This window comes from Schizosaccharomyces octosporus, assembly GCF_000150505.1.
Source record: "Schizosaccharomyces octosporus yFS286 unplaced genomic scaffold supercont6.1, whole genome shotgun sequence".
Lineage (NCBI taxonomy): Eukaryota > Fungi > Ascomycota > Schizosaccharomycetes > Schizosaccharomycetales > Schizosaccharomycetaceae > Schizosaccharomyces > Schizosaccharomyces octosporus.
The window spans coordinates 705611-733110 of NW_013185619.1; the positions used below are offsets into that span (position 1 = coordinate 705611).

At 38.5% G+C, this 27500-nt stretch overlaps 12 protein-coding genes across 12 annotated transcripts; 6 read left to right on the plus strand and 6 right to left on the minus strand.

Moving 5' to 3' along the window:
• Positions 1-279: 279 nt before the first annotated feature.
• SOCG_02934 (U6 snRNP-associated protein Lsm7) lies at positions 280-932 on the plus strand. The gene is made up of 2 exons (XM_013161424.1): positions 280-403; positions 452-932. The coding sequence occupies exons 1-2, from the start codon at positions 354-356 to the stop codon at positions 741-743; spliced, it is 342 nt and encodes a 113-aa protein (XP_013016878.1). The 5' UTR covers positions 280-353; the 3' UTR covers positions 744-932.
• On the minus strand, positions 844-3374 carry SOCG_02935 (nucleoporin Nup60). The gene has a single exon (XM_013161425.1). The coding sequence runs from the start codon at positions 3239-3241 to the stop codon at positions 1061-1063; it is 2181 nt and encodes a 726-aa protein (XP_013016879.1). The 5' UTR covers positions 3242-3374; the 3' UTR covers positions 844-1060.
• A 294-nt stretch (positions 3375-3668) lies between these two features.
• On the plus strand, positions 3669-8113 carry SOCG_02936 (TRAPP complex subunit Trs130). The gene is made up of 5 exons (XM_013161426.1): positions 3669-3765; positions 3814-4040; positions 4089-5744; positions 5785-6204; positions 6251-8113. The coding sequence occupies exons 1-5, from the start codon at positions 3738-3740 to the stop codon at positions 7319-7321; spliced, it is 3402 nt and encodes a 1133-aa protein (XP_013016880.1). The 5' UTR covers positions 3669-3737; the 3' UTR covers positions 7322-8113.
• SOCG_02937 (40S ribosomal protein S28) lies at positions 7181-7731 on the minus strand. The gene is made up of 2 exons (XM_013161427.1): positions 7600-7731; positions 7181-7552 (listed from the first exon to the last, which is right to left on the minus strand). Exons 1-2 carry the CDS (start codon positions 7665-7667, stop codon positions 7414-7416), a joined length of 207 nt encoding a protein of 68 aa, XP_013016881.1. The 5' UTR covers positions 7668-7731; the 3' UTR covers positions 7181-7413.
• A 159-nt stretch (positions 8114-8272) lies between the features above and the next one.
• Positions 8273-12562, minus strand: SOCG_02938 (MutS protein). The gene is made up of 2 exons (XM_013161428.1): positions 11690-12562; positions 8273-11642 (listed from the first exon to the last, which is right to left on the minus strand). The coding sequence occupies exons 1-2, from the start codon at positions 12308-12310 to the stop codon at positions 8448-8450; spliced, it is 3816 nt and encodes a 1271-aa protein (XP_013016882.1). The 5' UTR covers positions 12311-12562; the 3' UTR covers positions 8273-8447.
• A 12-nt stretch (positions 12563-12574) lies between these two features.
• Positions 12575-13927, plus strand: SOCG_02939 (RNA polymerase I upstream activation factor complex subunit Spp27). Its single transcript, XM_013161429.1, has 4 exons — positions 12575-12852; positions 12922-13136; positions 13262-13411; positions 13462-13927. Exons 1-4 carry the CDS (start codon positions 12660-12662, stop codon positions 13651-13653), a joined length of 750 nt encoding a protein of 249 aa, XP_013016883.1. The 5' UTR covers positions 12575-12659; the 3' UTR covers positions 13654-13927.
• A 957-nt stretch (positions 13928-14884) lies between these two features.
• SOCG_02940 (ubiquitin-protein ligase E3) lies at positions 14885-17544 on the plus strand. Its single transcript, XM_013161430.1, has 3 exons — positions 14885-15046; positions 15102-15299; positions 15367-17544. The coding sequence occupies exons 1-3, from the start codon at positions 14950-14952 to the stop codon at positions 17328-17330; spliced, it is 2259 nt and encodes a 752-aa protein (XP_013016884.1). The 5' UTR covers positions 14885-14949; the 3' UTR covers positions 17331-17544.
• Positions 17545-18039: 495 nt separating this feature from the next.
• On the minus strand, positions 18040-18823 carry SOCG_02941 (DUF1715 family protein). Its single transcript, XM_013161431.1, has one exon. It carries the CDS (start codon positions 18759-18761, stop codon positions 18357-18359), a length of 405 nt encoding a protein of 134 aa, XP_013016885.1. The 5' UTR covers positions 18762-18823; the 3' UTR covers positions 18040-18356.
• A 403-nt stretch (positions 18824-19226) lies between these two features.
• SOCG_02942 (cytochrome c) lies at positions 19227-20508 on the minus strand. The gene has a single exon (XM_013161432.1). It carries the CDS (start codon positions 20350-20352, stop codon positions 20023-20025), a length of 330 nt encoding a protein of 109 aa, XP_013016886.1. The 5' UTR covers positions 20353-20508; the 3' UTR covers positions 19227-20022.
• A 158-nt stretch (positions 20509-20666) lies between these two features.
• On the plus strand, positions 20667-22645 carry SOCG_02943 (nucleoside 2-deoxyribosyltransferase). Its single transcript, XM_013161433.1, has one exon. The coding sequence runs from the start codon at positions 21581-21583 to the stop codon at positions 22214-22216; it is 636 nt and encodes a 211-aa protein (XP_013016887.1). The 5' UTR covers positions 20667-21580; the 3' UTR covers positions 22217-22645.
• SOCG_02944 (acetyl-CoA ligase) lies at positions 22593-25954 on the plus strand. Its single transcript, XM_013161434.1, has 2 exons — positions 22593-23210; positions 23373-25954. The coding sequence occupies exon 2, from the start codon at positions 23586-23588 to the stop codon at positions 25572-25574; it is 1989 nt and encodes a 662-aa protein (XP_013016888.1). The 5' UTR covers positions 22593-23210; positions 23373-23585; the 3' UTR covers positions 25575-25954.
• SOCG_02945 (uncharacterized protein) lies at positions 25927-27477 on the minus strand. Its single transcript, XM_013161435.1, has one exon. It carries the CDS (start codon positions 27026-27028, stop codon positions 26531-26533), a length of 498 nt encoding a protein of 165 aa, XP_013016889.1. The 5' UTR covers positions 27029-27477; the 3' UTR covers positions 25927-26530.
• Between the last annotated feature and the right edge of the window lie 23 nt (positions 27478-27500).

Genomic DNA, 27500 nt, shown 5'->3' on the forward strand with positions numbered 1-27500 from the left:
ATTCTTTTGTTTTAAGACTATTATCGACTTGTCAATAGCTAAATGAATTGCTTACAAGTAACGACTATAGACCATTTCCTTGGACGGTTCTCATACAAAACGCTTTTCTGCTTTTTAATCGAATCAGTACTTCTTTAAAGCATTTGTATAATAACTCAATTAAATATATAACTAATTATGTACATTATTTTAGCATACCTATAAAACCTCTGACGACTTTAGAATATAGTGAGTACGTCTTCGACTTCCCAATCCTTATAGGTTCAAGAAAGCTACCTGTGAGATATTTGACATTTCCCAAAATTACCATTTCTTTTAAAGGCGGGTTATAATTGAAATAAAATCTACTCACTATGTCTTCTTTTCAAAAGCGCCCAGGACCTAGTAATTCTAGCCAGCCAACGTAAGTAGCTTATCCATTGAGAACATAGGTGCTAACAGTTTCATGTAGAGAAAAGCCAAGGAAAGAATCAATTTTAGACTTATCTAGATATCAAGATCAACGGATTCAAGCTACCTTTACTGGAGGACGTCAAATTACTGGTGTTCTCAAAGGTTATGATCAACTTATGAATCTTGTTTTAGACGACGTGGACGAACACTTAAAAAACCCCGAAGACGGCAAACTGTTGGACAAAACTAGGAAGCTTGGTTTAATTGTTGTACGTGGTACTACTTTGGTTCTCCTAGCTCCCATGGATGGTTCTGAAGAAATACCTAATCCGTTCTTGCAACAAGAATAATTGAATAAATTAAAAAGAGAAAAAAAAAAGAAAGCAAAAACAAGAGGAATCGTTGCTTTTATATGTTATCCTTCATTTGTAATGAAAGTGTTTTTTATTCTACGTAAATGAAATAAGTTACAAACAATCAATTGAGGTTTTGTCAATATTTATCGTCACCCATTATCCCTTTTTCATCATGTATTCCCTATTTTACTCGTAAAAGCTATTCAAAAATAAAAAAATAATCACAGCAAATATCAAAAACTTTGCGAAAACAAGTATCTCATATCGTCGCAAATGAGAAAATCTACAAACTCAAATCCTTTTCTGAAAGATCATTCTGAATGATTTTTCTTGTCTAAAGTTGAGAAAGTAAAGGATGGAATCTCGTCGGTAACAGATAATGCCTTTTCATCCTCAGAGTTCCCAGTAATATCCTTCTTTGGTAGAATAGTGAATGGGAACTGAGGCAAATCTACTTTTTCAGGAACACTTTCTTCCTTCTGTACGGGAGCAGGAGCCGTGGAAGAAGAGATGTTGCTTCCGGTACTACCAAACGTAAAAACAGGTGCCTTATCTAAATTCTCTTTTACCTTTGGAGATGAAGTAGGAGCTGCAAAGGAAAATGGCTTAGGATCTTTGCTTGCTTGAGTCTTACCAGCAATGCCAAACGTAAAAGCTGGTGTTTCTTTCGGCTTCTCATCCACCTTCGGGGATGCGGTAAGCGATGCAAAGGAAAAGGGTTTGGGCTCTTTCGTAGGTTGGGAAGCTCCATTATCTCCATCATTAGCCGAAGCAGCAGACTCCGCAGATGCAAATGAAGGGATGCTGGACTTTTCAGCTTTCTTTTGCTCAACAGAAGGGGCACTGGGTAATGTTGATTTATTGGCAAGGGAGCCAAAAGAAAATCCTTGAGATCCAGTAGTTTTAGGTGCTTCTACTGAACCTGCAGGAAGCTTCGACTCTGATTGGTTTGCAAAAAATCCTCCAAACGCCGGTTGCTTTTCCGACTGTTTTTGAGAAGAGATGTCATTTCCTTCCTTCTTGGATTCTCCTTTCGAGTCTTCCATGTCAACATCAATTGCTTCCCCTTGTTGAGCCGCTTCAGCAGGCCTTTCTTTCGTTAAATTCTCAGTAGGCTTTGTAGATTGAGAGAACATACTAGTAGAAGGGTTACTAGATGGAGCAGTAAACTTGAAAACCGGAGTTGTTTTTGAAGAATCAGCATCGGTGTTCTTAGAGACAGACTCTGGTTCTTTTTTAGTTTCAGGAATTGAGGATTCTTTTAAGAATTGAGGAGTAAAATCAGGTTTATAGGTCTGTAAGTTTGACGACTTATTAAGAGCCTCTACAGCTGGCACTTCATGTTTCTCCTCAATTGTCTTTAAAGGGCGAGTTTCCTCTTTGGCAAGTGTATGACGACGACGGGAAGTAGTAACGCCAGGTCTCGCATATGGACTGATATAAGAAGCTTTCGTGTTTTTTGCAAGACTATCTTTAGGGGAGCTAGTGACTGGACTTTCTTTACTTTCTAAGATGCTCATTAGGTTTGCAGCCGTACGACTAGGCGTTTTCTGCTGAGGTGTGCTTTGCGTAGGAGGAAAGGGAGAAGAAGCGGGAACAGTACTGAAAGAATCTTCATTTGCGGTGAAACTTCCATTAAAGGACTCGTTCTTGCTACGCTTCGAAACAAAATCGGGAGTAGTAGAGGAAGCCAAAGAAATTAGCTTTGAAGCACCGACAGGTGTAGTTGAATGACGTTTCCGTTGTAAATTTTTGCGAAACGGGGTAGACATTGTGGGTCCATAGTAACTAGTTTTTTGAGCCGAAAGCGGAGAGCTTCCTGGCACATTAGGAAGTTTAGAATTTCCCAGAATCGGAGAGAAAGTAGAACGAAAAGCAGGCCATTGTCTAGAAGAATTTGGGCTAGGGTGAAAAGAACCTGATGTTTGGATGCGAGACTCACTTGAAACAGCACGATGAGGATTGGCGGTATATTTAGGAGTGCTAAATTGCTGGGAGGGAACGGAAGGAGAATGATGAGTTGTTGAAGCAGGGGAACCATTTCTGGATAAAAGACTCATGACTCCTTCGCGCTCTACCTCGTTTAAAGGCTGATTTCCCTTGTTGGAGAAGAACATCGCTAATAGCTGATTTGGCGAATCTTGATTGGAAATCGGAGGCAATGAGCTACCACGGGGGACAGCTGGAGTTTTCGGAGACTCAAGTGTTTGAGATTGCTTTTGGAAGGAATGATCTTCTGGCTTAATTTCCTCACTACTATCGATCATTAAGTCGCGATCTTCGTCTTCCGATTCTTCAGACGGAATTTTACTCAAGAAGGCAATTGTCTTTTTCCAAGAAGAGGGTGTGAGCCATTCTTTGGCGCGTTGAACAATCGATTTCGAGGGCGTCTGTGGTGATTTTAAAGGCGAAGACTCTGTAATTCTATCATATGGCTTGTTTTTGTGTGTCGATTTATCCTTTCGATTATTTCGAACTGGTCCTGAAGACATTTTTATATTCTTATCAATCCAAAAGAATTGAAATGTTCTTGTTACAGTATAACAACCAGTTTTCCTACCCTTTGGTTATCTACCCAACTTGGTGGTAGAAAAAGCATCAATAACCCAGAAAAGCGTAGGTCTGAATAGCGTACTGCACTGCGGGATTGTCGGGTACACAAAACAACATGTTTGAAAGAGCTTCTTCCCTTAGATGTAATTTCATTAATATCTTTCTTAGGTTGTGAGTTTTACGTTGTTTCAAAATCAGTATAATGAATATTTTTTCCTGATTTAGAATTCTTGATTTTTTACGTGCCTAGCCTTACTATACGTGCTTCTTACAACTAGAAATGTCGTATTAGTTTTAAGCAATACGTTAAGCTATGTACGGTAGTGTAGCACATACTAGTATAAGCTTGCACACTCACTTTCTGGTTGTCAACAAATAAATAGAAACGCCATTGAGGAAAGAAAAAGCAGTACTTTCCTCTTTTTAATTTGGTTTATGGCTAAAGCAAAGCCTTCGGTTCAATGTATGTTAGCATAGAATTGTTGAACGCGTTTACTTATAGAAATTTCAGACTATGATCCATTCGGCGTATGGTCCTCAATAGCAACGGATGTTAAAAGCAAAATCCCATTACGAAATTTACAATGGGTGGAATCATTTCAATATAAAAAGCATTTTATCACGAGCTTAGAGCTTGAATTCGTTCCATGGGTAGAACATTACACTTCGCTCGATAATTCTAAAGATGCAACATTATTAAACACTCCGTTAGTGAATATGCTGATCTTACCAGAAGAGGTATAGTTTTTCTTTTCGGTAATCGTATCGTTACTAATATGCAATTAGGATTCGGATACGTATAAATTGCAACATCGTCCCTTAGCATTGGATTGGTCAAAAAAGGTGTCTCAAAACGACTCTCAATCCTGGATGATTGTTTTAGTAGCGCGTTCACAAGGCGTTAGACGATCATCTGGTCCATTAGGCAGGACACATTCAAGGTCAAGTTCCTACTTTATAGCAAAGTCTACTATTGACCGCCTTAGGAATGATTTTAATACATCTGGTATAAACAGATGTATTCGACTTGATTATGTTCGATTCGGAACGCCTGATGCAGAGTGCTGGAATACATTTTTAGGTTGTTTGCAAAAGGCTATTTTGAATGCCCTAAATTATCGATTCCTTCAACTTTCCGAACAATCCAAGTATATAAACTTGCAAGATACGTCGATCTTTTCTGACTTGTTGGTTTATTTCTTACAAAAGGAACGATTAGGAGCTAGTTATTCGGAATTGTCTTTATATAACGAATCCATTGACCAGTTTGGTGAAATGTTTGAAACATTCAATGAAATTTTGAGGACAGCAGATGGAAAAAACGACATGGTAAAATACTTTGGTGAAGGAGCAGGCATGGTGCCGGCTCCCTCAGAATTGAATACTAGGAACTTACTTTTTGACTCAAATCCCACGAATCTTCATCAACTCTTGGCTTCTGAAAAGTTCTCTTTATTTCACGTTGGGTTTTATTTGTTCTCAAAGCAAATTCAGTTGAGTTTGCAAACAAAAAACTATGACAAGTCATATTCACTACTTCAACAATCATTTCAGTTCCTAAATTATCCTCTTTTTGAGCAGTTTTCGAATGAGAACCTCCTTCTTCTTCTACGGTTCAAATACGATTCTTGTAATCTTTTGAAGAATCTCATAACTCAGAGTGCAAAGGACAACGACATCAAGTTACCTATGTCCGAAGCAAGACTAGCTCTATTTATTCGTTCTATTCTTCTTAAAATTGCATTTTTGAAGAAATTGTTTCATGAAAACACACTCCTCCTTTGGCATGAAGAAGGATCTTTACCAAAGTTGGCGCGTAATGATGAAATAGATAAAGAGTTTCAAGATCTCGAAGAATTCTCAAGCTCGGAATCATTCTTAAAAATGTATATACAACTTTCTGAGGAGGCTTTAGAAATATTTAAAGAAAGAAACAATCACTTGTCTTTCAGTAACACTGCATCCGAAACTGCTGTCGTATTTTATATGCTCGGGAATTATGAAAAAGCGTACGAAATGCTACAGATTTCAAGCCTACCACTATCTTGGAAAAGCGATCCCTTTAAAGAGAAGTGGATTCAGTTTTACATTGATACACTAATAAAGGTTGACAAAACTCACGAGGTGATTGAATTCTTAGTAAGAATTCTTAAAGATTACAAAAGCACTGATTGTTTCAAAGCAGCTGCCGAAATAATTGATCATATTTCTCAAACCACGGATTTAAATTTGGATGATTTCTTTTGTATCAGTCTATCAAACATGACCAATGTTTCAGAGGAGTTAGCTCTGGAGCTTGATGCTAAAATTACTTCTTCCATATTTAGCTTGGATATGCTGGAATCTGTCGTGTGTAATTTGGTTTGTAATTCTCAACCTTTTGAAATACAATTCCGCTTAAAAAGCATTGAGAATGATTCAAAAATTATTTTGAGCTGTAATGTACGACTTTAAATTTTTTGCGCATCTACTAACGACTTAGGATATTCTTCCCGGAAGTTATTCCGTAAGTCAAGTGATAATTAAACCAAAAGGAATGCCCCTGCTTTTCAAGAAAGACAGATTTGTTCCCCAACAAGAAATAGAGGTCTTCCAACCATCTCTGAATGGACGACATCTTTCTATAGTACAAGCATCTGCACCTCAGCTTTTTTTGAACGATAGATTTGAATCTGCTTTTCGGATATGCTTTGGAAAAAAATTCGATGAGAATCAGAAAGTGAGCTTAACCTTTGAATCAAGCAATAAAGAAGACCAAAGCAGGATAAGCCAATGCTTCCTTAATGAACATTCTGACTGTACTTTATCTATTCAGGATGATGTCGCTTATCTTGAAAACTTTAGGCGCCTAGGAAATGCTGTTTTAAACTTTCCTATTTTAAAAAATGAGGAAAGAAATGATGTACGATTATATCAATGTCTTGCCTTTTACTAATCTAAACTTTCAGTTGATTAAATTAAATTACAAAACTCAAGATGATAACATTATTAATTTTTATCTGCCAGTAATGGAAAACAGACTAGATTTTGCGAAGATTTCCTGCGAACTTGATGAAAATGAGCAAGATTCACAAGTTTTTTTTCTTAAAATAAAGCCCAAGGAACCAATATTATTTTTCGGATGGAGAATTAAAACTACAAATTTGGATAGTCAAGAAACGGATGAATACGAGATACCCTACAATCTAACAATTTTGGATACGATAGATTGTTTCAAAGTAACCTCATCGAAGGGTTGGCAGCGAAAAAAACATAATGTCACTGTGGAGTGTTTGCGGATTAGTGACCTTCTTTTCGAATATTTGTACAATGAGTGTGAACAATATCTAAACCAAATGAACATAAACGTTATAACAAATTGGATTAAATGCATTTGTCGTAAAACTAACGATACCATAGTTGCGTTGAATGGTCAGATTTCATTGCCTGAATTGGCAAGTATGCCCGAGACTAAACAAATGAAGCTGTTAATGAAAAACAACCAAACGTTTTTGGAAGAATTCTCTGGTCTTTTAAAGTTTTTGAAAGCTCCCCCGACAGTCAAAGACGTACTATCGACATTACAATTGCCTAACAGAGAAAAAGTAACGGCATGTTTTGTAACACCTATGAACGGTTTGCAGACGTTGGGACCTATCAAATTACAAAATAAAAAGGACATGGCCCAAGTTGATTGCTCATGGAAGTTACCAGCAAGCATATCTTTGAACATTCCTACGAGGGTACAACTTGAGTTCATGGTTGCCCATATGCCTAGCAACAATGAAGTTGATCGTGAAAACCGCAGAGTGGAGCTCATGTACGAAATATCAACTTTTACAAATTCTATTCTTTTTGCTGGTCCTATACGCAAAAAAGTGTCCTTAGATGGAATGGGAGCTACAATACGAGAAACGTTTACAGTTATATTCCTAACAGCAGGTAGACTGTTGCTACCAGATATATATGTTCATTCAAAGGATGATAGTATTTTGACAGTAAAAAATCCAAAGTACGCTATGGTTGGTCGTTCTCCTTGAACCATCCGGACCATAATAAAATACTCTGAAATAACATCAAATAAGCATTGGCGAAAAAATCGCGAAATAGTATCCTCTGTGATTTCAATTTTTTAACGCAAACGTCTAGCTTCACGTTCGGATTCTAACAAGACAAGGATGTCGTCTTCGCGAACAGGACCCTTAACGTTACGAATGATGGAACGAGAAGTGTCATCCATGAATTCGACACGGACTTGGGTGACACCACCACTACAGAAGTTAGACAGTTTTTCTTTAAAAATCCACGATCTACTTACCGAGATCCGGTACGTCCAAGGACTTTAATAACCTTAGCCAATTTGACTGGGACCTTTGAGGAATCCATGTTTGTTGAAAACTACGCGTTCAGTGTACAAGTTTTGATATGAATAGAAATAACAGTCACGATCTCAAATACAGACGGTTGTGCATTGCTCTTTAATCAAATAACGAGTGACAGACTGGTACGGTAAGTGACAGTTACCGTATTCAAGTGGGTTTTGTATACGTTTTGTAGAATTGGAGCAAAACATCTAATAATTTAACATTTATTTATAGAATCAGGAAAGATCGTGTGTTTGAAATACTATTTCTATTTAGTTTCATATGTTTGACGATTTCTGAACCTGCTATGAAATTAAATTTTGAACAAACAGCATTAGAGCACTTGCGTAAACATAACCCAAAAAAATATCAAAACGTAGAAATTGGGTTGTTTTTACACTACAACTGGTTGTAACCTAGATTTTAAATGAGTAGTTATAATAATGAGTATATAAACATATAACAGAGCTTTGCTATTACTTTTGCATGCAACTAGGAGAAAACAAGTCTCCCTTATGAACTCCTATGTATAACAAGGACACAGAATATTATGCAACCAGTATTATACGAAAAGAATTTTTTACATTAGCATTGTATGTTCATGAGAATCGCTAAACTCACAACGCATTTGAATCAGTCAAACACAATATTATTATTCATTAAATACCTTAAAAGACTCAAAGAGAAAATAAATGTTTTAATCGCAATTGGTTTGCCAGCAAACCAACTACTCTATACCTAAACCATTCATGAATGAAGGCTTTCAATATTAGATCAATATCGAATCATAAAATTCATCTTTTTAGTTGCCTCCTGCTATACAATCGAGCATGAGGGGAAGATTCGCCATCGACGATGGCTCTTTTCCTTCATTGATACGCATCAGTTGAAAGAAATCGCTAACCAAAGCGATGTCGTCGGTTGCTTTATGAAAGCTCTTTGTCGTCGCTTCCATCTCTTCTGACTTCCGCTCTGCTGCATCTATTACACTCTCTGGCAATCCAGCCATATTGGCAACATTCATACCATAAGACTTTGGACAAATACCATCTTCTAGTTTATAAAGAAATGTTACACGCCGACGTTCCTCATCAACAGCTGCAGCCATCTGCATAAGCCGGATTTGCTTATATTTAATAAAGTCTATACAGAGACTTTGATAATGTGTGGAAAAAAATCCTAGACAACCGAGATTAGACACCAGATGATGCAAAACAGCATATGCTATCGCATGCCCATCATGAGTGCTGGTACCACGTCCAAGCTCGTCTAATATAACTAGACTCTTTGGCCCAGTTTCTTCAATTATTTTCTTGGTTTCTGACAACTCCACCATGAAGGTACTTCTAGCCGACATGATATCATCGTTGGCACCTAAACGGGTATGAATACTGTCCATAGGAGTTAATCTAGCAAACTTTGCAGGTACCCAACAACCAAGTTGAGCCATAATGACTGCCACGCACACCTGTCGAAGCAGTGTAGATTTACCAGCCATGTTTGGTCCAGTCAAGACCACCATGTTGGCTGTTTTCCCACCTAGTGAAACATCATTTGGCACAAATGTAGCGGCAGCCGTAGCGTTTATACATGGATGTCTTAATTCTTCAAATATCAATTCACCTTTATCACCGTCAATAATTTCTGGGCGGCAGTAAGGCTCACCCAACGCAGCTGCAGCCTGGGAAAGGCTGAAAAAGCAGTCTATAGAAGCAGTACATTTAATAAGTGCTAGCCATTTTTCATAATTACCGTCGAATCTTGCGTAAAACTTGTCCTGCATTCGGGACATAATTGATAGATGGAGCTCTTCAGCTTCGAGTAGCTTCCTTATTTTTTTCCTCAAATCGTCATTGTAATAGCGATTCGCCTTTTTCGTGCCTGACATTTTACACCAATTTACGGGTACTTTGACATCAGAAGGGACCTCCACTTGATACACTTCTTTACCAACATGCTTAAAATTAAGAGAAGAGCAATGCAACTGTTTCTTGTACTGTTCTAACAGTTCATTTAGTTCAGATTTCAGTTCAGTTTGGTACGCCTGGGATTGGTCATATTCAGCTTCAAAACCAGGTTCCGGAACAAATACACCTTCTTCTGATGCCTTTCGCCAATTGAAAGCACGTGTCCACGATTGAAGTTCTGCTTGCATGTCGGGCGCATTTTGTATCAATTCAGATAATAAAGTACCCTTAGCAATATCCTGGAATTCAGACTGGAGTTGCTGAAAAGCTAAAGATATTTTTTGGAATCCTTCTAATACACGGACAAAATCACTTGGCTTGCTTCTTCCAGCATGCACTCGCGATATTAACCGTTCAAGATCGGGAAGTTTATGCATGAAACCCCATATAGTGTCTCTAATGGAAGGATTATCTGCAATTAGTTCAATCACATCTAACCTGGCATTTATCGCAACAGGCGACCTTAAAGGATGACATAACCAAGTATGGAACAATCGTTTTCCAAAAGGTGTTACGCAGCGGCATAAAAGACTGAAAAGTGTACCTTTATCACCACCGTCAAATGAATTGGAAAAAATCTCTAAATTTTTTAAGGTTTGTCCATTCATAAGTAGAGAGGTTGAATGTTGAGATGTATCGTATTCCATGAAATTACCCATTGAGCACATATCTTTATCCATTTTGAGTTGACGCAAGTACCAAACCAAAGCACCAAATGCACTGGAGGCAAGTTCTTTAGTTTCCAAAACTCTTGAAAGTACTTTCGGAGTTCCTTCTAGACCATGTTCAAAGTAGTTCGCGGAAATAATTTCCCTAATAACTCTCTCTTTATCCCAAAACTCGGTAGATGGCTTAATAAAATTCCAAATTGCCGCTGAAGAAACACAATACTTTATGACTTTCATAGACTTTTGAGACACCTCAGATTTCTCTAAGATAAGCTCTCTAGGACGAGTCTGAGTTAGCAAAGTATCAAGTTTTGTTCTATGAATATCATCTGTAAATTCGCAGAGTTGAAATCCACCGGTAGAAGTATCGATAAAACAAATGCCAAATGACGGTTCGTCACTATCAAAACGAATGTTTTCTTTAATTGCCATGCAGTAAGTAGAGAGATCAGATGTCAGCATAGCTTCATCGACTAAAGTGCCACTAGTGAGGACCTGGGTCAAGCCTCGTTGTACAACCTTTTCTTCTTTTTGAGTTCGTTGACGATCCTTCATTTCTTTACCTAATGCTGTTTCAAGCTGGTCAACGCGAGCAATTCGAAAACCTTTGGCAACAAACTGTGAAGCCCAATAGTCAAAACTGGCTTCTGGAATACCAACCATCTTCATGTTAACACGGTCTGTGAGTTTTAACGAAAAAATTTGATGACCAATTGCGGCATCATTTTCATATAATTCGTAGAATTTTCCCTTTTGAAAGAAGACCACAGTATCCATAAGGTTTTTCTTGATTTCCCAAAACTGTTTTTCAAACGGTTTGAAAGAAGACCACGCTGAAGGAGGAATATAAAGAGTACGAGGATCATAGTTGGGATCCCCCGGACGATTTTTATCGGCATCGCGTACATCTAATAGCCACTCATAGCGATCTGAATTGTCCTTTTTAAAGGCTTCCATGCGCAATCTCCGCTTCTCTTCTCTATTTATGATACCAGATGCAGTTGTCTTGGAGGGAGAGGCGGATCTAGGGGAAGGTAAATCAGCGGAGGCAAGATTAGATCCTAAACGGTAGCTTTCATACATCGATTTAGAAGATTTTGATCTGTTGACGGGTTTTGGAGCTGCTAATGGAGAGTTGGAATCATCGGCATCCATGTCTTCATTTTCTTCATCCATAAGATCATCTTCAGGTACTTCTTCCTTGGCAGGGATAGATTCATCATCAGAAGGACTATTTTCCCGCTCTGGTTCTACATACTCATCGAAATCATCATCGTCAAGCACTACTTTTTTGCGACGATTACTTCTTGATCCTTTGACATCTTCCAAATCCTCCTCGTCACTTTCTTGATACGACACAGGCTAAATTGTTAGTAAACGATAATTACCGATGATGAAATAATACGTACCTTTTTGGCTCGTCTTCCTCCACTTTGAAGATTTGGTTTCTTTTCAGGGTCTTCATGTGTTGTTGAAGAAGATAATGCGAATTTATTAGAAGGAAGGAACTGTGGGTCTGACTGTAAAGAGGAATCCAATTCAAAATTTTGTGACTTATTTTTGGTTGGAGAATCCAAGGAAACATCAGAGTCGTTGTCATGGGGAGAAGAATGAACAGCATTATCCATGTGGTCCGAAATTCGAGGTAATTTTCCAGTTACATTCTTTGGGGTATCCCCTTCGTCGTACGAATCCAAAGGTCTTTTTGGAGAGGACCTCGGAATATTACTCGACAATGGAGATGAAAAGGGGTCACTATATGGACGAGGCGAAAAAGTGTTTTGACTGGATTCGTCAGGGACACGAATAGGCAATTCATTCTCTTGACTTTGTAATGGTATCCGTTTGGCATCGCCAGTACCGCCAGCGGTTGGTGACGCGGAAGACTTCTGCAAAGGTATAGAGGAAGATGGTGACTCCTTCTTAGGAGTTGGGATTTTTGAGAAAAACCCAAATAGCGTCCTTTGTTTTGATTTTACTGGTTCATTTTGCTCATTTGATTGTGTTTTTTCAACTCTTCCCTTGCTCATAATTCCTTAATTTGAATATGGTTTTGGGCAAGTTGTTTACACTGATCGCGACACGCATTATTAAATAAAGTCGCGTTCAAACTTAGCATCAAAAGTATATACTATTTTTTCCTATATATTTTATTTCAAAAGTAATAGGAAGATCTATATATATAATTTACGCGTTTTCTGTTATTATTGGGATATTCTTATGTTCACATCAGTATTATATGAGGTAATTTTCGTGGAAGTCGGTGTTCCCGAGGATGCCTACCTGTAAGTACTACTACCACCACCACTTACTACACTGTACCTTGACCAGCTTATAATAAGTGTCATTAGTAACACTGTAATATATAGTAATAGAACGATGGATCAGTATAGGAGCGATATAAAGGATATTCTTGGTACAGTTAATCGTCAAACTGTATCAGCTAAACAAGTTCGACAATTACTTGAAGAAAAAAAGAATGTTGATTTAAGTTCAAGCAAAAAAGAGTTGAATGCATTGATTTTGCAATGCTTCGATGAAACAGCTGCTCCTCAAAGCAGCGGCGGCTCAGGTAAGCTAAACGAATTAGAATAGCCTTTTGCATATTTTTTGGACATGTTGCTGACGCTTTAATGTCTAGAGGCAAAGCCCGCCAAGAAGTCTCGTGGCTCTAAGAACACTGAGGAAGGAACTGCTGAAGGTGCTAAGCCAGCCAAGAAGTCTAGAAAACGTAAGGGTGCTGAAGAAGGTGAAGATGGTCAGAAGAAGAAGCGCAACGTAGACCCGGCCAACAACCCTTTGAACAGACCCATGCAATTGGACCCCAAGCTCGCCGAGTTCCTTAATGTTGAACAGGTAAGAAACTTTATTAACTGCTGTTGTTACTCTATATATATTTTTTTGATATGTCTAGGAGTATGCATACTCTCAGACGATGAGTTATCGACCGTTTGAATTTAGGACCCTAGCTAACATAACAGATGTCTCGTCCTCAAACCGTTAAAAAGCTTTGGGAGTACATTAAAGCCAACAATCTTCAGGATCCCAATGACAAGCGTACCATCTTGTGTGACGACAAGTTGAAGCATGTATTCAACGTGGACAACCTTCACATGTTTACCATGAACAAGGTAAGTCATAAAGAATTTATTTGAAGTATTTATCTTTACTAATGGATTAGTACTTGACCTCGTTAATGACCAAGATTCCTGATGACAAGCTTCCAAAACAACCTGCCGCAGAGGAACCTGCCGCTGAAAAGACTGAAACTCCTGAAAACACTGAGAATACTGAAAATACTGAAAACCCTGAAGAAGAGAGTAAGCCCGAAGCTTCTCCCGAAGAGGAAGATAACAACGACAACGACGAGTAAAAGGATATACGGGTGACTCATTTCTCTTTTGTAATTTTCTGTTTATTTTTTTGTCAATATACTGGCAACCAGGACTTAGGGTAATCCTAAGCTCAAAAATCACTGTACATTGATTGTATGTTTTCAAAAGGTCTTTATCCGCAAGACCCCGTATTTCTTTTATTTTTGTACCATACTCTGAGATGCTTCTTTTTTATGTCTTAATAAAATTGCTATTTCTATGAATACATATATATGAAACTTGTACATGCATGGTGCATTTCCATCGTGACGAACTGAATGCCTTTCGACAGTTTTCTGTGGATTTGAAGTAATACTTCGAACTCTTTGATTGTTATACTAGATCAGTAGGTATGTTTTAGCTTGTTAACAGACATCATACTGCTAAACAGTTTTATTCTTAAACGAACATCGAGAAACTGTATAGAGACAGAGAGAATTAACTGCAAATCACTCTCTATCTACTTTCCGTAATCAGTGTTGTGGCACTGAAGCAGCTGACGATGACCTTTCATAAAACTTTCCGTCTCCTAGTTGCCAAACTTCGTAAAAGCCATAGCAGATACCAAACACAGAGAGTTTCGTTAGCTTATTACTTGGATCCTATACTACTTTTCTCGTGGATAGATTTTCCTTGCTTAAATTTTCCAACCGGATTTCATAGGCACTTACAGCATCTGAAGTCTAAATGACTATTGCTCTTGGGATCCGACAAGCGATTCATTAAGAATTGTACAATCAAATTTCATATTCAGGAAATATAAGATACGACAAAGCAGGCTTCATGCTTCAATTGGACGTAAAGTAGAGAATCATACTAAAGGCAATTTTATACGCTAGCATTTCCTATTAGGAAGACATGTATGATGAATAGCTTTAGAAATATTAATTAAACTAGATTTTGCTCTGTAAAGCATGAATTCGGCCTGAAGGTACCTTCAAAATAGAGCTGACCAAACTTATAAAACTACGTATCATCGAACATTCAATCAAGTATAATATATTTAAGTACTATTTATAAAATTTAGAAACCATTTATTAAGGCAACTTGAAACTATCCCTACTGTTAGTCAAGAAAGGGGTTTTTATTCATAAAGTTTTGCTTGCAGATTTAAGATCTCTAAGAGTTCTAATTTTAAATAATTAATAATGATAATTGTTTAATAATGAGAAGGAGTCTGTATGAGTAGTTTCTTCGTGGTACATTTCCTCTGTTCATTCGGTAGTATACACTTTATGTACGAAAGTACATTTCTTGCCCAGAACCAATTTGATATTCAGCATAAACAAAACAAAATGCCGTCGCCAGAGACTGCTTCTGATAACAAAAAACCAAAAAGTAATCAGAAAAAGAATCATGTAAAAAATAACCAAAGGAAGTCTGCAAATTCCGGTATGAGAACGAAATTTTATTATCAGGTGAATATTAACCAAAGTTTAAGACGTAGCGGCCAGAAGAGAAACACAGAAAAATACTGTGAAGCTCCAACCTGCTGGAATTGAAAACTCGGATAAGGAAGAGGAAAATAAAAAAGAGACCACTATTAAGAAAAACGTAACCGATGGGGACGAAGAAGAAGAAGAGCAAATTTGTTTTATTTGTGCTGAACCAATTGCGTATACATGCATTCTTCCTTGTAATCATCGTAAGTATTCCAGGAAGACAAACTAGCTGCACTTCATGCATATTTACTAACCGTTAATCTATCTTAGGTATGTGCCATATCTGTGCCATACGTTTGCGCGCTTTGTACAAAACTAAAGAATGTACATTTTGTAAGGTTCCGTGGGACGTGATTTCAATTACCCAGGACCATGATTTGGATATCCGAGATGTTGAAATGGATAACTTTCCATTTCAAGACAAAAATCTTGGACTTGTATTTGATAACCAAAAAGTTCAAGATGAGTGCAATCTTTTACTACAGTTTAATTGTCCAGAAGAGGCTTGTGATATCACTTGTAAAGGTTGGTTTGATTTGAAGCTTCATTGTAAAGTGACGCATCACAAATATTTTTGTGATTTATGTATCAACCATAAGAAGGTATTTACTCATGAACATACCTTATTCTCCAAGAAAGGATTGACAAAGCATTGTGAGGTAGGGGACCAGGGCGCTGATCTGGATGTGAGTGGGTTCAAGGGACATCCTAAATGTGGATTTTGTAGCTCGCATTATTATGATGATGACGAACTTTACAAACACTGTCGTGAGAAACACGAGCGTTGTTATATTTGCGATCAGCTTGCTGGTCGTCCCACTCACCAATATTACAGAAACTACAATGCATTAGAACGTCATTTTGAGAAAGATCACTATGTTTGTACCGAAAAGGAGTGTGTGGAAAGAAAATTTGTGGTTTTTGGTACCGAAATCGACCTTAAAGCTCATCAATTAGAAGAGCATCCTCAGCGACTCAGTGCTAGAGAGCTACGGGAAGCACGTACAATCGTACCAGAGTTTGAGTATGAACCCCCAGGAAGCGGTGTAGGAAGAACTCGCCGTAACCGAAAACAACCTTCTAATGCTCCCACTGAAGAAGCTACTTCTTCTTTGGCGAACTTACATTTATCTCGTGAAGAAATTGCCCATATGCGACATGAAGAATACGTAAGCTCACAACAAGCTCGTAATAGAAACTTTGGTTTTGCCTTGTCATCCCCCGCACCATCTGCTGCAGCTACTTCCAGACCAGTTTCTACAGCGTCTCCTAGAACAGCTGCTATTGGAAAGCAAAGGGTTTTGAGAAGAGAAGAGTTTCCTTCGCTGAATGAGCTTTCGAACCCCCAAGCGCGAGTAAGTCAATCTTCCCCTAGTCCGGTCCGCACGCCGAATGCTGCTAGTAGCCGTACTTCATCTCCTGCCATTTCACGTATGTCATCATCTCAGAATCTCAATGCTGCTACGGCGAAGAAAGGTTCTCCTATGGCTTCTAATGTACAGGCTCAACACCAGCAGGTTATCGACCGGATGATGAAACTTACAGGTTTTGACGAGAATAAGGTTAATGAGTTTAAATTTGCAGTTTCATCTTTCCGTGGAAACGTGATGTCGGCTCGAGAAGCTACTGACCGTATAACCAAGTTGGTATCAAAGCCACAAGAACAACTTTCAGGGATCATTAATCATATCGCGGATTTATTAGAAAATAAAGAAAAAAGCAAAGAGCTTCTCGAAGGATGGCAAGAATGGAAGATTATGAATTCTCGGGACCAGCCTCATATTGGTACAAATAATGCCAATTTATTGCGCCTTAAAAAATCGAATCGGACAGCTGCTCAAACTGCAAGTGTTTGGAATCGTATAGAAACAGCGGCTAGACATAGCGGGCCCGCATTATCGGCACCTTCGTCCAGAAACAAATCCCAAGGTTCGGCTTCTTCCTCCCCTCCTGTCAGGAATGTCAATGCTAGATCGGTTCCTTCTTGGGGAATGCCGACCAAAACAAGGTCATCGGCTTTGAATACGAATTCCGAGGTTGACTTTCCTTCCCTTCCACCTTCGACTTCAAAGAGGATCCAAGTCCCGATTGGTAAAAAACCAGCTCGTGGAGTCGATTTTCCTGCTATTCCTGGAGCTCAAGCAGCATCATCTGCCTCGAGTTCTGCGAATCGAAATTCAGCTTCGAAGAAAAAGAATGGAAAAAAGCAAACTGTTTTGTTTCACCTTGGTTAATGGAATTTTGTACATAATGAGTGTTTAATTAGTTGATAAGTTGTGATTATAGAATTGGCATGTGACAGAAGGTTACACTATTATGTCTTTTTTATTGAATAATATGACCTAGCTTTAGACCTATTGTTTTGTTTTTACTAAAGTTAATTTTTTCTTATTTAACAAGTATATCTGACCTAGCAAGGTCTTCTACATATTCCTTCTACGATACTCACAAATTGGTGTATTCTTTTCGTACGTTGCAATTCGTTTAACAACACTAAATCGGATAGTAAAACATAGGGCAAGAAAAAGCAGTCATGGGCAGGTATATGAAATTCACACGATGAGTCAAACCTAACTAGAGCCTTTATGGAGAAACGTCAATAAAAGTTGTTATATGGAAATCGATTCTATTATTTCAGTGTATTAGTTGTGCTGAAGTGAAATTTTATACTGTAACTAAAAATGAAAACATAAACATAAACAAGGAAACTTGAAATTGGAATTAAAATTATAATTAAAAGAATAGGCCTACTCGAAGCTTTTCTAGTTGCAATTTACCAGCTAGAAAAGTCAAAAATAGGCCAATAGGAAATGGTAACAAACCAGTGACTAAAGAACTTGTGTCGGGAAACAGATGAACGCATACAAGGAATTGAAGAAAAGTTTTTAGTTACACATAAAACTATTATAGATGACACCTTTTCTATATCAATAAATGATAGAATATAAAGCTTCAAAAAAGTATCTATTTATTGTTTGAATAAAATGTCTAAAAAAAAAGTCTATGAAAATGTCGAGGTAGTTGGTATAAGAACCGATAGTAATAGTAGTAAAACTAACTCAGCAGGAAAGTGTGGAGAGGACTTACGGAGATGAGATCGTACCGTGCATTCAAGTCAAGGCAATGATGAATAGGAAACTCGTAATTCTTGTAAAGATTAACTGTGTTTTAAGCAAAGTAACAAAAGACTCAAAGGGAAATACAGATGAGATGGCATATTCTAAATGGCGAATTCCTCTATATATATGAACGGATCGAAATTATTCAAAGCCGTCGTTGTCTTGTTCTGCGTCTGGCGGCAAGATTCTAATTCCTAGAAGGCTTGAAACAACTTTTGTTTTAGCGGTGATTCGATTCCAGTAGGCATCGAAACCTGCTTCTGTATCTCCGAGTTCATTGTGAAACGGCAAAGCGTCTAGAAGGACTTTCAACTGTTCCAAATGTTTTTTTGCCTTTTTTACTTTTGGTTGTTTGATATTCTCGTCCCGTAACCATACACAGACACGTCCGTAAATTTCTCCAATCAAGAGAAATTTTTCGTATGCATGTTCCAAGCCAAATAGAAAGGCCTCCTCATACCCTTGCTGATGCCCTACAGCTGTTCCCTCGTCATAACCTTTTTGGTATTGGATTTGTTCAAAATCCGTCACTTCCTCCCACTCCATTCAGCAAGATGGTAGGTTTTTTTTCTCTTCTATTCATATTTTGCTGTTCCATCTGTTGTCTACGACTTGTTAGATGCGCTACATTTCCTCTTTATTTCAATTAGCGATGTGCACATTAGCCGACTTTAACCATTCTACATCCACCAAGTTCAAGCTAGTTTGGTATGGCTTGGCTGCAGGAAATGTATGTCGGTGGGTACGACGGTATTCTGTTAATAGTAAGAAATGAAGGTTTCTGCAGGGTTTGAATATGCAATTGAAATTGAGACCAGGAAGTTATAATCATTCTCTTGTATAATTTTGTTTCGTAGGTTTAAAAATGGTAGAAACAGAAACAAAATAGACAGGGTGGTTTAAAAGAGACCGTGTAGGGTTCAGGCAGGTCTCATCTATGATGCTTCTCACTCGGTGAGGTTTTAATAAAAGTTGCTACCAGTTCAAAGAAGGTTTGTAGTGATTAGAGAAAAAGAAAAATTGATATCGATTGTTTACTACAATGATTTTTTTAGCCTGGACGGCTTCTGTGGAAGGAGTTCGAAAATAAAAGGAAACCCAATTTGTCTCGTCTTGGTGCTGCTTCTGTAACTCGTACTAAGCTAATGAGCGGCTAGAAACGTATTTAAGAGGAGGATGATTACTTTCATCAGAGAGAAAGAAAGAGTAAAGGAGAGAGACAATACAGTCTGACAAGTCCGGTTCAGCGGGTAGAAAAGAATATTGTTCTTTTCTTTCTTTCTCTTCTAGGAAGCAAACAGCTTAGCAAGAAAGCAACAGATAAAACAAAAGCGAACTGTAAAAACAAGGAAAGTAGGGATGGATTTAAAAAAAGGAGAGATCAGTAGAGAATCCAATGTGATACTATTCTCGAATAAAAAAGAAAAAGGATAAGGAGACTATGAATCTCTACACTTCTTTTGGTGCCTTTTATTGGAAACTATTTTGTTTTCGTGGAAGACTCATGAATATCACGAGAAAAGAAATGAACGCCAGAAGAGGGGATTGTAGGAATTCATGGAAATAGACAAAGTTTCGAAACTACGTGGTTCATCTACTGAAATCGTAAAGAATCGACAAACGTGAGAAGAGCGTAGGGAAAAGAGAATGGATGGAGATGACATTGAGTAGAATAGAAAAAAAAAAAAAAAAGCAAGAGAGAAATTAACAAGACAAAGAAGATATTATGGTAGGAATGCATAAAAGGTGTTCAAACATCCATCCACCTATCAAATTACCGATTAAGGATACCTATCAATTTCCCACTTTAATCAGAGGTAGCGTTCTTCAAGTAAGTAATGACATTGTTACGGTCAGCGGGCTTCTTGAAACCAGCAAAGGCCATCTTGGTACCAGGAATGTACTTCTTGGGGTTCTCGAGGTAGTCAAACAAGGTGTTTTCATCCCAAGTGATACCCTTGTCGCGGTTGGCTTCAGTATAAGCGTAGCCCTCAGCTTGACCAGTCTTACGGCCAAAGACACCGTGCAAGTTAGGACCGACCTTGTGAGCACCGCCCTTTTCGACAGTGTGGCATTGGGCGCAACGAGTCTTGAACAAGGAAGCACCTTTCTTTTCGTCACCGGGAGCGTAAGGCATATTAGCAGGTTAAAAGAGAATCGTTAGACAAGAAAAAAATGAAGGAAATCCACAAAAAAAAAAGAAATTTCAATGGTTTACTTGAAATTTCGCAAAATTGATTTTTTTTGGAGTTTGCTAAAGAAGAATTTCAACTGCTCCTACTCCCGATTTATATCTAATGCATGAATCCTTATTGGATGTTTTCCCCAAAATCTTCCACGCGTCAACCAATCCTCGCGGTTACAATAGGTGGGGTACAATATCGTTATCTTGGATTGTGCATAAAAAAAGCGGTTTGTTAACTGTTTTATCGCATCGTAACGTCGGCTACTGATGTGACTTGGAATGGAATTCGCCGTGTGGGTGGGTCGGTTTGGGTCGGCGGTGTTGGGTGGTAAACAATAGGTAATAGTAGTAGGAGATGGCTAGCTGGCTAATGAAAAGGAAGTGAACTAGTCGGCGAGGAGGAATGAGGAACAAAAGGTGTGATATTATTGAGCTTTAAGATTCTATAGTAAATGATCTAATTATTTGACAAAAAAAAAACAAGATTGGTAGTTTCGAAAAAGCCAGAAAATTCATGTTATACTTGTTTTGGCCCTGTCCCTTAGCAAGTAGCAAGGTGGACACTCATCTCCAAGAGTAAATAAATTGGGCTTGGAGACTCAACGGTAAATTTTTATTTCAATATCAAAAGAAAGAGTTGGGCGATCATAGTTAACCCTTTTCTTTCCTGATTTTTCGAGCTCTTATGGATATAGTCCGTCAGGTTGGTTTGTTTGTAAACAAACCCCAAAAAGAGTCGAAACCTCGTAAATAAACATACCAAGTGAGAAGAATGGAATTGGCGAACAGTTTTCTGAGAAAGAAAATAAAAAATCTGAATAAAAAAATTCAATTCTTACTGGTTATAGTCTGTCTCTGTCTCTGTTTGTTTCTGTATGTGTTTTCTAGCTTTGGCCTTGGATAACTAGTATTATCTTATCATACTAAGAAACAAAGAGAAGTGAGAAAGTGAGAAAGAAAGAGAGAGAAAGAGAGAGAGAGAGAGAGAGAAAAGAGGCTCCACCGAAATGAGCGAGATACATCATGGTGAAGGATTGATAGGCTTTGCATGGATCCTGCAAGACCCAAACTGGATTGTTGAACAACACAGGAGGAATTCGTAGAAACTCATCATCAAAGGAATAATTTTTTTGGAAACGAAGACCGAAAACGAAGCAAAAAAAGGTTTCAAGACTTTAGTATGTGCGAGAAAAGGGACATGGCTGTGCCTGTTGTGGCACAACCAAAAGTCTACTTGGCAGGAGACTTGGTGTTTCGACCCAATGCGTATGCTCTGTTTGAAGAATTGAAAGCTATTTGTCGTCAAGTCGGTGTTGTTGGAATGGCACCCTTTGATGGCCAAGAAGAAGTGGAAGATATGGAGCCAGGGATTGCTACGAGTTTGGCGATTGCTACCTTGGATAGAAAGCTGATGGACTTTTGTGATGCCGGTATCTTTTGCTTAGACCCTTTCCGAAGAGGACCCGACATGGATCCAGGGACTGCTGTCGAGTTGGGGTACATGAGCGCGCAAGGAAAACCGCTTGCTGGCTTCACCGTGGATGGGAGAACTTATCCTCAGAAGGTACAGGCTTATCGAAAAGATGCCTGGGGCGACGAGCTGTTCCCCCGAGTTTCCAAAGGAGGATCTGGCTCTCTAGAAGATGCTGATGGGCTCATTGTGCATTCCGAAGGCATGGTGCAAAATATCATGGTTGAGGGATTTATTCGAATGTCCGGAGGTATCGTTGGCATTCATGACTCTATTCACGAGGCCTTTCGAATTGCCATCACTGCCTTGGCCCAAAACCTCACCCAACGAATCAAGCAAGCATGAGCTATGACTCTTTCCTGGAATAGCTTTCGAGCGGTATACGTAGAATCCGTTCATTGCAGAGTCATCTTTCTTTCAATGTTTCAGTATTACATGTTCATGCTTTTTAGTTTTTCTTTTTGCACTCTTCTTTTCAAAAGGCTTTTTCATGGCACAAATATGACAGATCCAGCAAACCACTCTATGATTGCTCCTTTCCAGTAGAAACAATTTACAAACTTTTCATACCTATTACTCCCCCAAACTTCATGAATAACAATGTCTTATTACTTAGTCCTAATGAAAAATCATAAACTGACCATTCCAAGGTTTCTTTCTCTACTTTACTTGAATAAATGTTATTTTTTTTTTCTTTTTTTTTTTCCTTTGAAAAAGTAATTCATTTTGCACTTTGTATGCCCTGATTCTCTCTCCGTATACCCTCCTTAAAGAACTCACGCATCTTTCCCTTACCAACTACCACAACTTGTTGGGGATTAGAAACCAACAACTCGTTGCACCTTCGTTCTTCCTTTTTACTCGTTTTAACTTGAATTTTTTTTCAAAGTGAAACGATAAAAACTTGCTGCTTCTTTCTTTCTATCGTCTCATTTATAGATTCCCCGATATACGCGTTCCTATCCGCTAGCTCTGCTACACGTTCGCGTTTTCGCTTTCATACTCCTGTTATCATCTGCGTGGTAGTACATATAACGATCTGATCTTTGTTGTTTAACGATTATAACCAAAGCTCAGAATCTATATACATTTTCTACACCACCTTGACAACTATCAGCACAACTTGTCATTTCGTCCCCTTTGAAGATATCTTTTTCACAAAGTGAAAATATAGATTCTTATTCTTGGAAAAATAAAAGTTTTAGGCTATTACAAAAAATCTAGCCTACAGACTCTATTCTAGGCTAATTTTGCGGACTGAATCTTTTCGTATTCTTTTCCAATTACCGTAACCAAGTTTCGTTTGATTTCCTTTATTTTTTCTATCTAGTTGGTATAGGTATGCACATATTCACAAGATGAACTCAGTGGACAGGCCTTGTTCTATGCCTTCGCCGGTTAACTGGTTTCTATAAAGCAAACTAGCAATGGAGGGTGTTTTACTTGAAAGTAGAATTGTTTTTATTCTTTATTTTTTTGACTAACTGATGAAATTTTGTAGTCTTCCTTTTCCTTTTCTGGTCAAGGATTCCCGATTTGATTCCTTCACTTCTTTTTTATTCGTTTTGGTCTCAAATCTTTGCATTTTCGTTTTATACCTCATTCGTTAATTTTTATTGACCAACACTATACAGTTTTCTAGGAAACGACTCAACAATCCTTTGTTAAGATTCCACATTTTCATTAGTTATTCTTTGTTGTATTTTTTAACAAGATGACCCAACACGCTACCAATTACTCTTTTGTTATAGACCCTCCTGCTCGTCTTCACAAGGATGCCTCTGTTCCCAAGCCTAACATCTCCAGCATGGAGGAGTACAAGGCCATGTATGAACAATCCATACGTGATCCCACAACCTTTTGGGGAAAAATGGCCCGTGAAATAATCCATTGGGAAAAGCCTTTCGAAACTGTCAAGCAAGGCTCCATTGAAAATGCTGATGCCGCTTGGTTCACTGACGGTTTAATTTCTCCCTGTTATAATCTTGTCGACCGTCATGCCATCGAGCGTCCTAATGACATTGCTTTGATATACGAAGCTGATGAACTTAATGAAGGCCGCAACATCACTTATCGTCAACTTTTGGCTGATGTATCCCAATGCGCTGGTGCATTAGCTTCGCTTGGTGTTACCAAAGGTGATCGTGTTGCCATTTATATGCCTATGATTCCAGAAACTATAATTGCTATGTTGGCCGTTATTCGTTTAGGCGCTATTCATACCATCATTTTTGCTGGTTTCTCTTCCGAATCTGTGACTGATCGTATCAATGATTCTTCTTCCAAACTTATCATCACCTGTGATGAAAGCCATCGTGGTGGTAAACGTATCCCTCTCAAGTCTGTTGTTAACAGAGCATACCCCAACTGCCCCACTTTAACCAACGTTCTTGTTTTCCAACGTTCTCCTAATGCTTCCACTGCTATGGAAGAAGGACGGGATATTTGGTGGCACGATTTAGTACCAAAATTCCCCAAATATTGCCCTCCTGCTGTTGTCAACCCTGAACACCCATTATTCCTTCTCTACACTTCTGGTAGTACTGGTAAGCCCAAGGGTGTTGTCCACACCACTGGTGGATACTTGCTTGGTGCTGCTGCCACTTGCAAATACATATTTGACCTTCATCCTACTGACCGTATGGGTTGTGCTGGTGATGTTGGTTGGATTACTGGTCATACCTATATCGTTTACGGTCCCCTCATGATTGGTTCTGCCACCCTTGTATTTGAAGGTACGCCCGCTTATCCCGACTATTCTCGCTACTGGGACATGGTAGAACGTCACAAGTTGACTCAATGGTACATTGCTCCTACTGCGATCCGTCTTCTTCAACGCGCTGGTGACGAATATGTCAAGCATGACCGTTCATCTCTGCGTGTCTTGGGTAGCGTTGGTGAGCCCATCGCCCCTGAATCTTTTATGTGGTACTATAATGTGGTAGGACAAGGCCGATGTGCCGTAGCTGATACATATTGGCAAACTGAGACTGGATCTCATATTGTCTCTTCTATGGGTCCTATTACCCCGATGAAACCTGGTTCTGCCACACTTCCCTTTTTCGGCATCGACGCTGTAATTATTGACCCTCTCGATGGTAAAGTCATTGAAGGCAATGATGTTGAAGGTGTACTTGCCATCCGCAGTAGCTGGCCCAGTGCTGCCCGTACCGTCTGGAGAGGACACGATCGCTTTATCGATACCTACTTGAAGCCTTATCCTGGTTTCTACTTTACCGGAGACGGTGCTTATCGTGATAAAGACGGCTATATTTGGATTCGTGGCCGTGTTGATGATGTTGTAAATATTTCTGGTCATCGTTTAAGCACAGCTGAAATTGAAGCCGCATTAATTTCTCATGATTCTGTTGCTGAATCCGCTGTTGTTGGTATCCCTGATGAACTTACTGGACAAGCTGTTAATGCCTTTATTCTTCTTAAACCAGGCGTAACTGCCAACGCTGATCTTGAGAAGCAGTTAATTATGAGCGTTCGTTCTACCATTGGGCCTTTCGCAACTCCTCGTAAACTTATTTTCAGTGATCTTCCCAAGACCAGAAGCGGTAAAATTATGCGTCGTATTCTCCGTAAGATCCTTGCTGGCGAGGCTGATCAAATTGGTGATGTGAGTACTCTTGCCGAACCCAAAGTGGTGGAACATATTATTCACGCTGTTCATCATGCTCATCAAAAGAGTGCTTAAAATAGATGATTTAAATGGCATTTGCAAAAGTAAGCATATGTGCGGGGAGGTTTTGAGTTATGGAATCGTAAATTCCTTATTCAAGTTCAGATCTATGAACGTCAAGATTAACCATAACTTTTTGATTTCATGAAAAGTTGTCCAAGAGCCCATGAGCTTTTGATAAAGCTGTACATTTTAATTGTGTTGATAAAGAATTGATTTTCAATTTTTTCATAGTGAATTTTAGAAGTATGCGAATTGGTAGAATAACTTTTGAGTAAATTCTGTAAGAAATTAACATTTGAAAAGGCTAGCTTAAATTCGATATGACAAGCAAACATGTTATTGCAAGGAAGTACTAAATTAATCACTTACGAATAAGTTATTGGAAGAGTGGAAAGCGAGAGATAAATGAAAATAGCATAAAAAGCTTACTTATAAAAAATTAAAGAAATACACAGAAAGGGGAAGAGATAGGGAAAAAAATAAACCAAAATAAACACAATCGTTATGAATATCATGAAACAGTTTACGGAATTCTCAATATGCGCTTGAAGATTTGGGAATCTGGAGCATGAGAGAAGTAGTCATAACAAAGTGTGAGCAATAAAAGAAAAAAAAAGTAATAATAATAATAATAATAAAGGAATAGTTCGTTTCATAAAAGCATAAATCTCAGCACCCTACTGAAAAGATAGAGAATCATAGGAAGAATAAAACTAGAAAAATACGGAGGAAAAATTAAAAGTATTAGTACAATAAAATGGAAAGCAAAAGGAAGATAGACATGTGATATAGGGTCCATCCATTCTGTCCATAATAGAGATGTTCAAAAACCAAAAGAACTGGGTTCAGCAAAATGGCATTTGAAAAGGATGAAGAAAAAGAAGGAAAGTCTGATTGTTGTACATGCCCGAATAGCAAGTGTTTTATGGAAGAAAGAAAATAAAAAAGAATAGAATAGAAAAACATGATTAACCCTCGTTGGAGTCACTGGACATGACGGCATCATTCTCCTCCGTAGCAGGGGATTCAAGGATGGTTTCATGGGCTTTATTGTCTTCTTGGGACGTTGGCGTTGGCATATCATAACCAACGACATTACAAAATTGTCTCCACAGATGATAGCGGGAATGGTCGATTTGGAACGAACCGGAGGAGCCTTGACTGTCATTAGTGGTTTTTGTATCGGTATTTGGATCCAAATCTTCTGGAAGACAAAGTAAAAGCCTTTGACTTTTCAGTAGTAAATTGGCGTCACAAATTTCCGAACGTGAAGTGTCTTTCCAAAGATGCAAAAGTTTTTGGTATTTTTTTTCACCCACCGTATCACATATAGAGCGAAAAAACTGTTCATTACACTCTATCAGACTTGTCATTTCCTTGGGACGGTCATTGAAGGGTAGAAGGATGCCTTGGCGGATGGGCTGAAGGTCAATGTGAGCATTGCTACTAAGACGACGACCAGCCATGATGAATGATGAAAATAAGGGGATTGAAAAAGCAAAAAATAAAGAAACAGAGGAACAGAGATCTATAAAGGTGGATTGGTCTTTTACTGAAGCGTACGTAGCGCAGGTAGAGGACACAAGGAAAAAGCAACAAAAGAAAACTATACGAATAAGAGATTTAAGACTAATTGTAACAATGCGAGCTAGATTCAATCAGTGCGAGTTACTGGAAAAATGGAAAATGAAGAATTGAAAAGATGACGAGAGCAAACGTATATAATCCCGGACAGAGCGGTGTTTGTAATGGAGGAAAAAACAAAAAAGAATTGGGTTGACAACAAAGGAAAAACAAACTCTACAGGAAAGACTTAATGGTTTTCTGTTTGGCAAAGGACAAGTGAAGCGGTGTACGTTAGCCAAATCATTATGATACAAAGCTTGTTCCCTTCTAGGTAACACAGAGACAATATTATCATAAAGGAAGGGAGGGTCA

Coding starts and splice junctions, on each gene's coding strand:
- SOCG_02945 (XM_013161435.1), bottom strand. CDS start 27,028: ATGGCTGGTCGTCGTCTTAGTAGCAATGCTCACATTGACCTTCAGCCC.
- SOCG_02942 (XM_013161432.1), bottom strand. CDS start 20,352: ATGCCTTACGCTCCCGGTGACGAAAAGAAAGGTGCTTCCTTGTTCAAG.
- SOCG_02937 (XM_013161427.1), bottom strand. CDS start 7,667: ATGGATTCCTCAAAGGTCCCAGTCAAATTGGCTAAGGTTATTAAAGTC. Junction 7,553..7,599: donor CTTGGACGTACCGGATCTCG/GTAAGTAGATCG, acceptor TAACTTCTGTAG/TGGTGGTGTCACCCAAGTCC.
- SOCG_02936 (XM_013161426.1), top strand. CDS start 3,738: ATGGCTAAAGCAAAGCCTTCGGTTCAAT. Junction 4,041..4,088: donor TGCTGATCTTACCAGAAGAG/GTATAGTTTTTC, acceptor ATATGCAATTAG/GATTCGGATACGTATAAATT. Junction 5,745..5,784: donor AAATTATTTTGAGCTGTAAT/GTACGACTTTAA, acceptor CTAACGACTTAG/GATATTCTTCCCGGAAGTTA.
- SOCG_02934 (XM_013161424.1), top strand. CDS start 354: ATGTCTTCTTTTCAAAAGCGCCCAGGACCTAGTAATTCTAGCCAGCCA. Junction 404..451: donor AGTAATTCTAGCCAGCCAAC/GTAAGTAGCTTA, acceptor AGTTTCATGTAG/AGAAAAGCCAAGGAAAGAAT.
- SOCG_02941 (XM_013161431.1), bottom strand. CDS start 18,761: ATGGAGTGGGAGGAAGTGACGGATTTTGAACAAATCCAATACCAAAAA.
- SOCG_02935 (XM_013161425.1), bottom strand. CDS start 3,241: ATGTCTTCAGGACCAGTTCGAAATAATCGAAAGGATAAATCGACACAC.
- SOCG_02939 (XM_013161429.1), top strand. CDS start 12,660: ATGGATCAGTATAGGAGCGATATAAAGGATATTCTTGGTACAGTTAAT. Junction 12,853..12,921: donor TCAAAGCAGCGGCGGCTCAG/GTAAGCTAAACG, acceptor TTTAATGTCTAG/AGGCAAAGCCCGCCAAGAAG. Junction 13,137..13,261: donor AGTTCCTTAATGTTGAACAG/GTAAGAAACTTT, acceptor CTAACATAACAG/ATGTCTCGTCCTCAAACCGT.
- SOCG_02940 (XM_013161430.1), top strand. CDS start 14,950: ATGCCGTCGCCAGAGACTGCTTCTGATAACAAAAAACCAAAAAGTAAT. Junction 15,047..15,101: donor AAGGAAGTCTGCAAATTCCG/GTATGAGAACGA, acceptor TTTAAGACGTAG/CGGCCAGAAGAGAAACACAG. Junction 15,300..15,366: donor CATTCTTCCTTGTAATCATC/GTAAGTATTCCA, acceptor AATCTATCTTAG/GTATGTGCCATATCTGTGCC.
- SOCG_02943 (XM_013161433.1), top strand. CDS start 21,581: ATGTGCGAGAAAAGGGACATGGCTGTGCCTGTTGTGGCACAACCAAAA.
- SOCG_02938 (XM_013161428.1), bottom strand. CDS start 12,310: ATGAGCAAGGGAAGAGTTGAAAAAACACAATCAAATGAGCAAAATGAA. Junction 11,643..11,689: donor GAGGAAGACGAGCCAAAAAG/GTACGTATTATT, acceptor CTAACAATTTAG/CCTGTGTCGTATCAAGAAAG.
- SOCG_02944 (XM_013161434.1), top strand. CDS start 23,586: ATGACCCAACACGCTACCAATTACTCTTTTGTTATAGACCCTCCTGCT.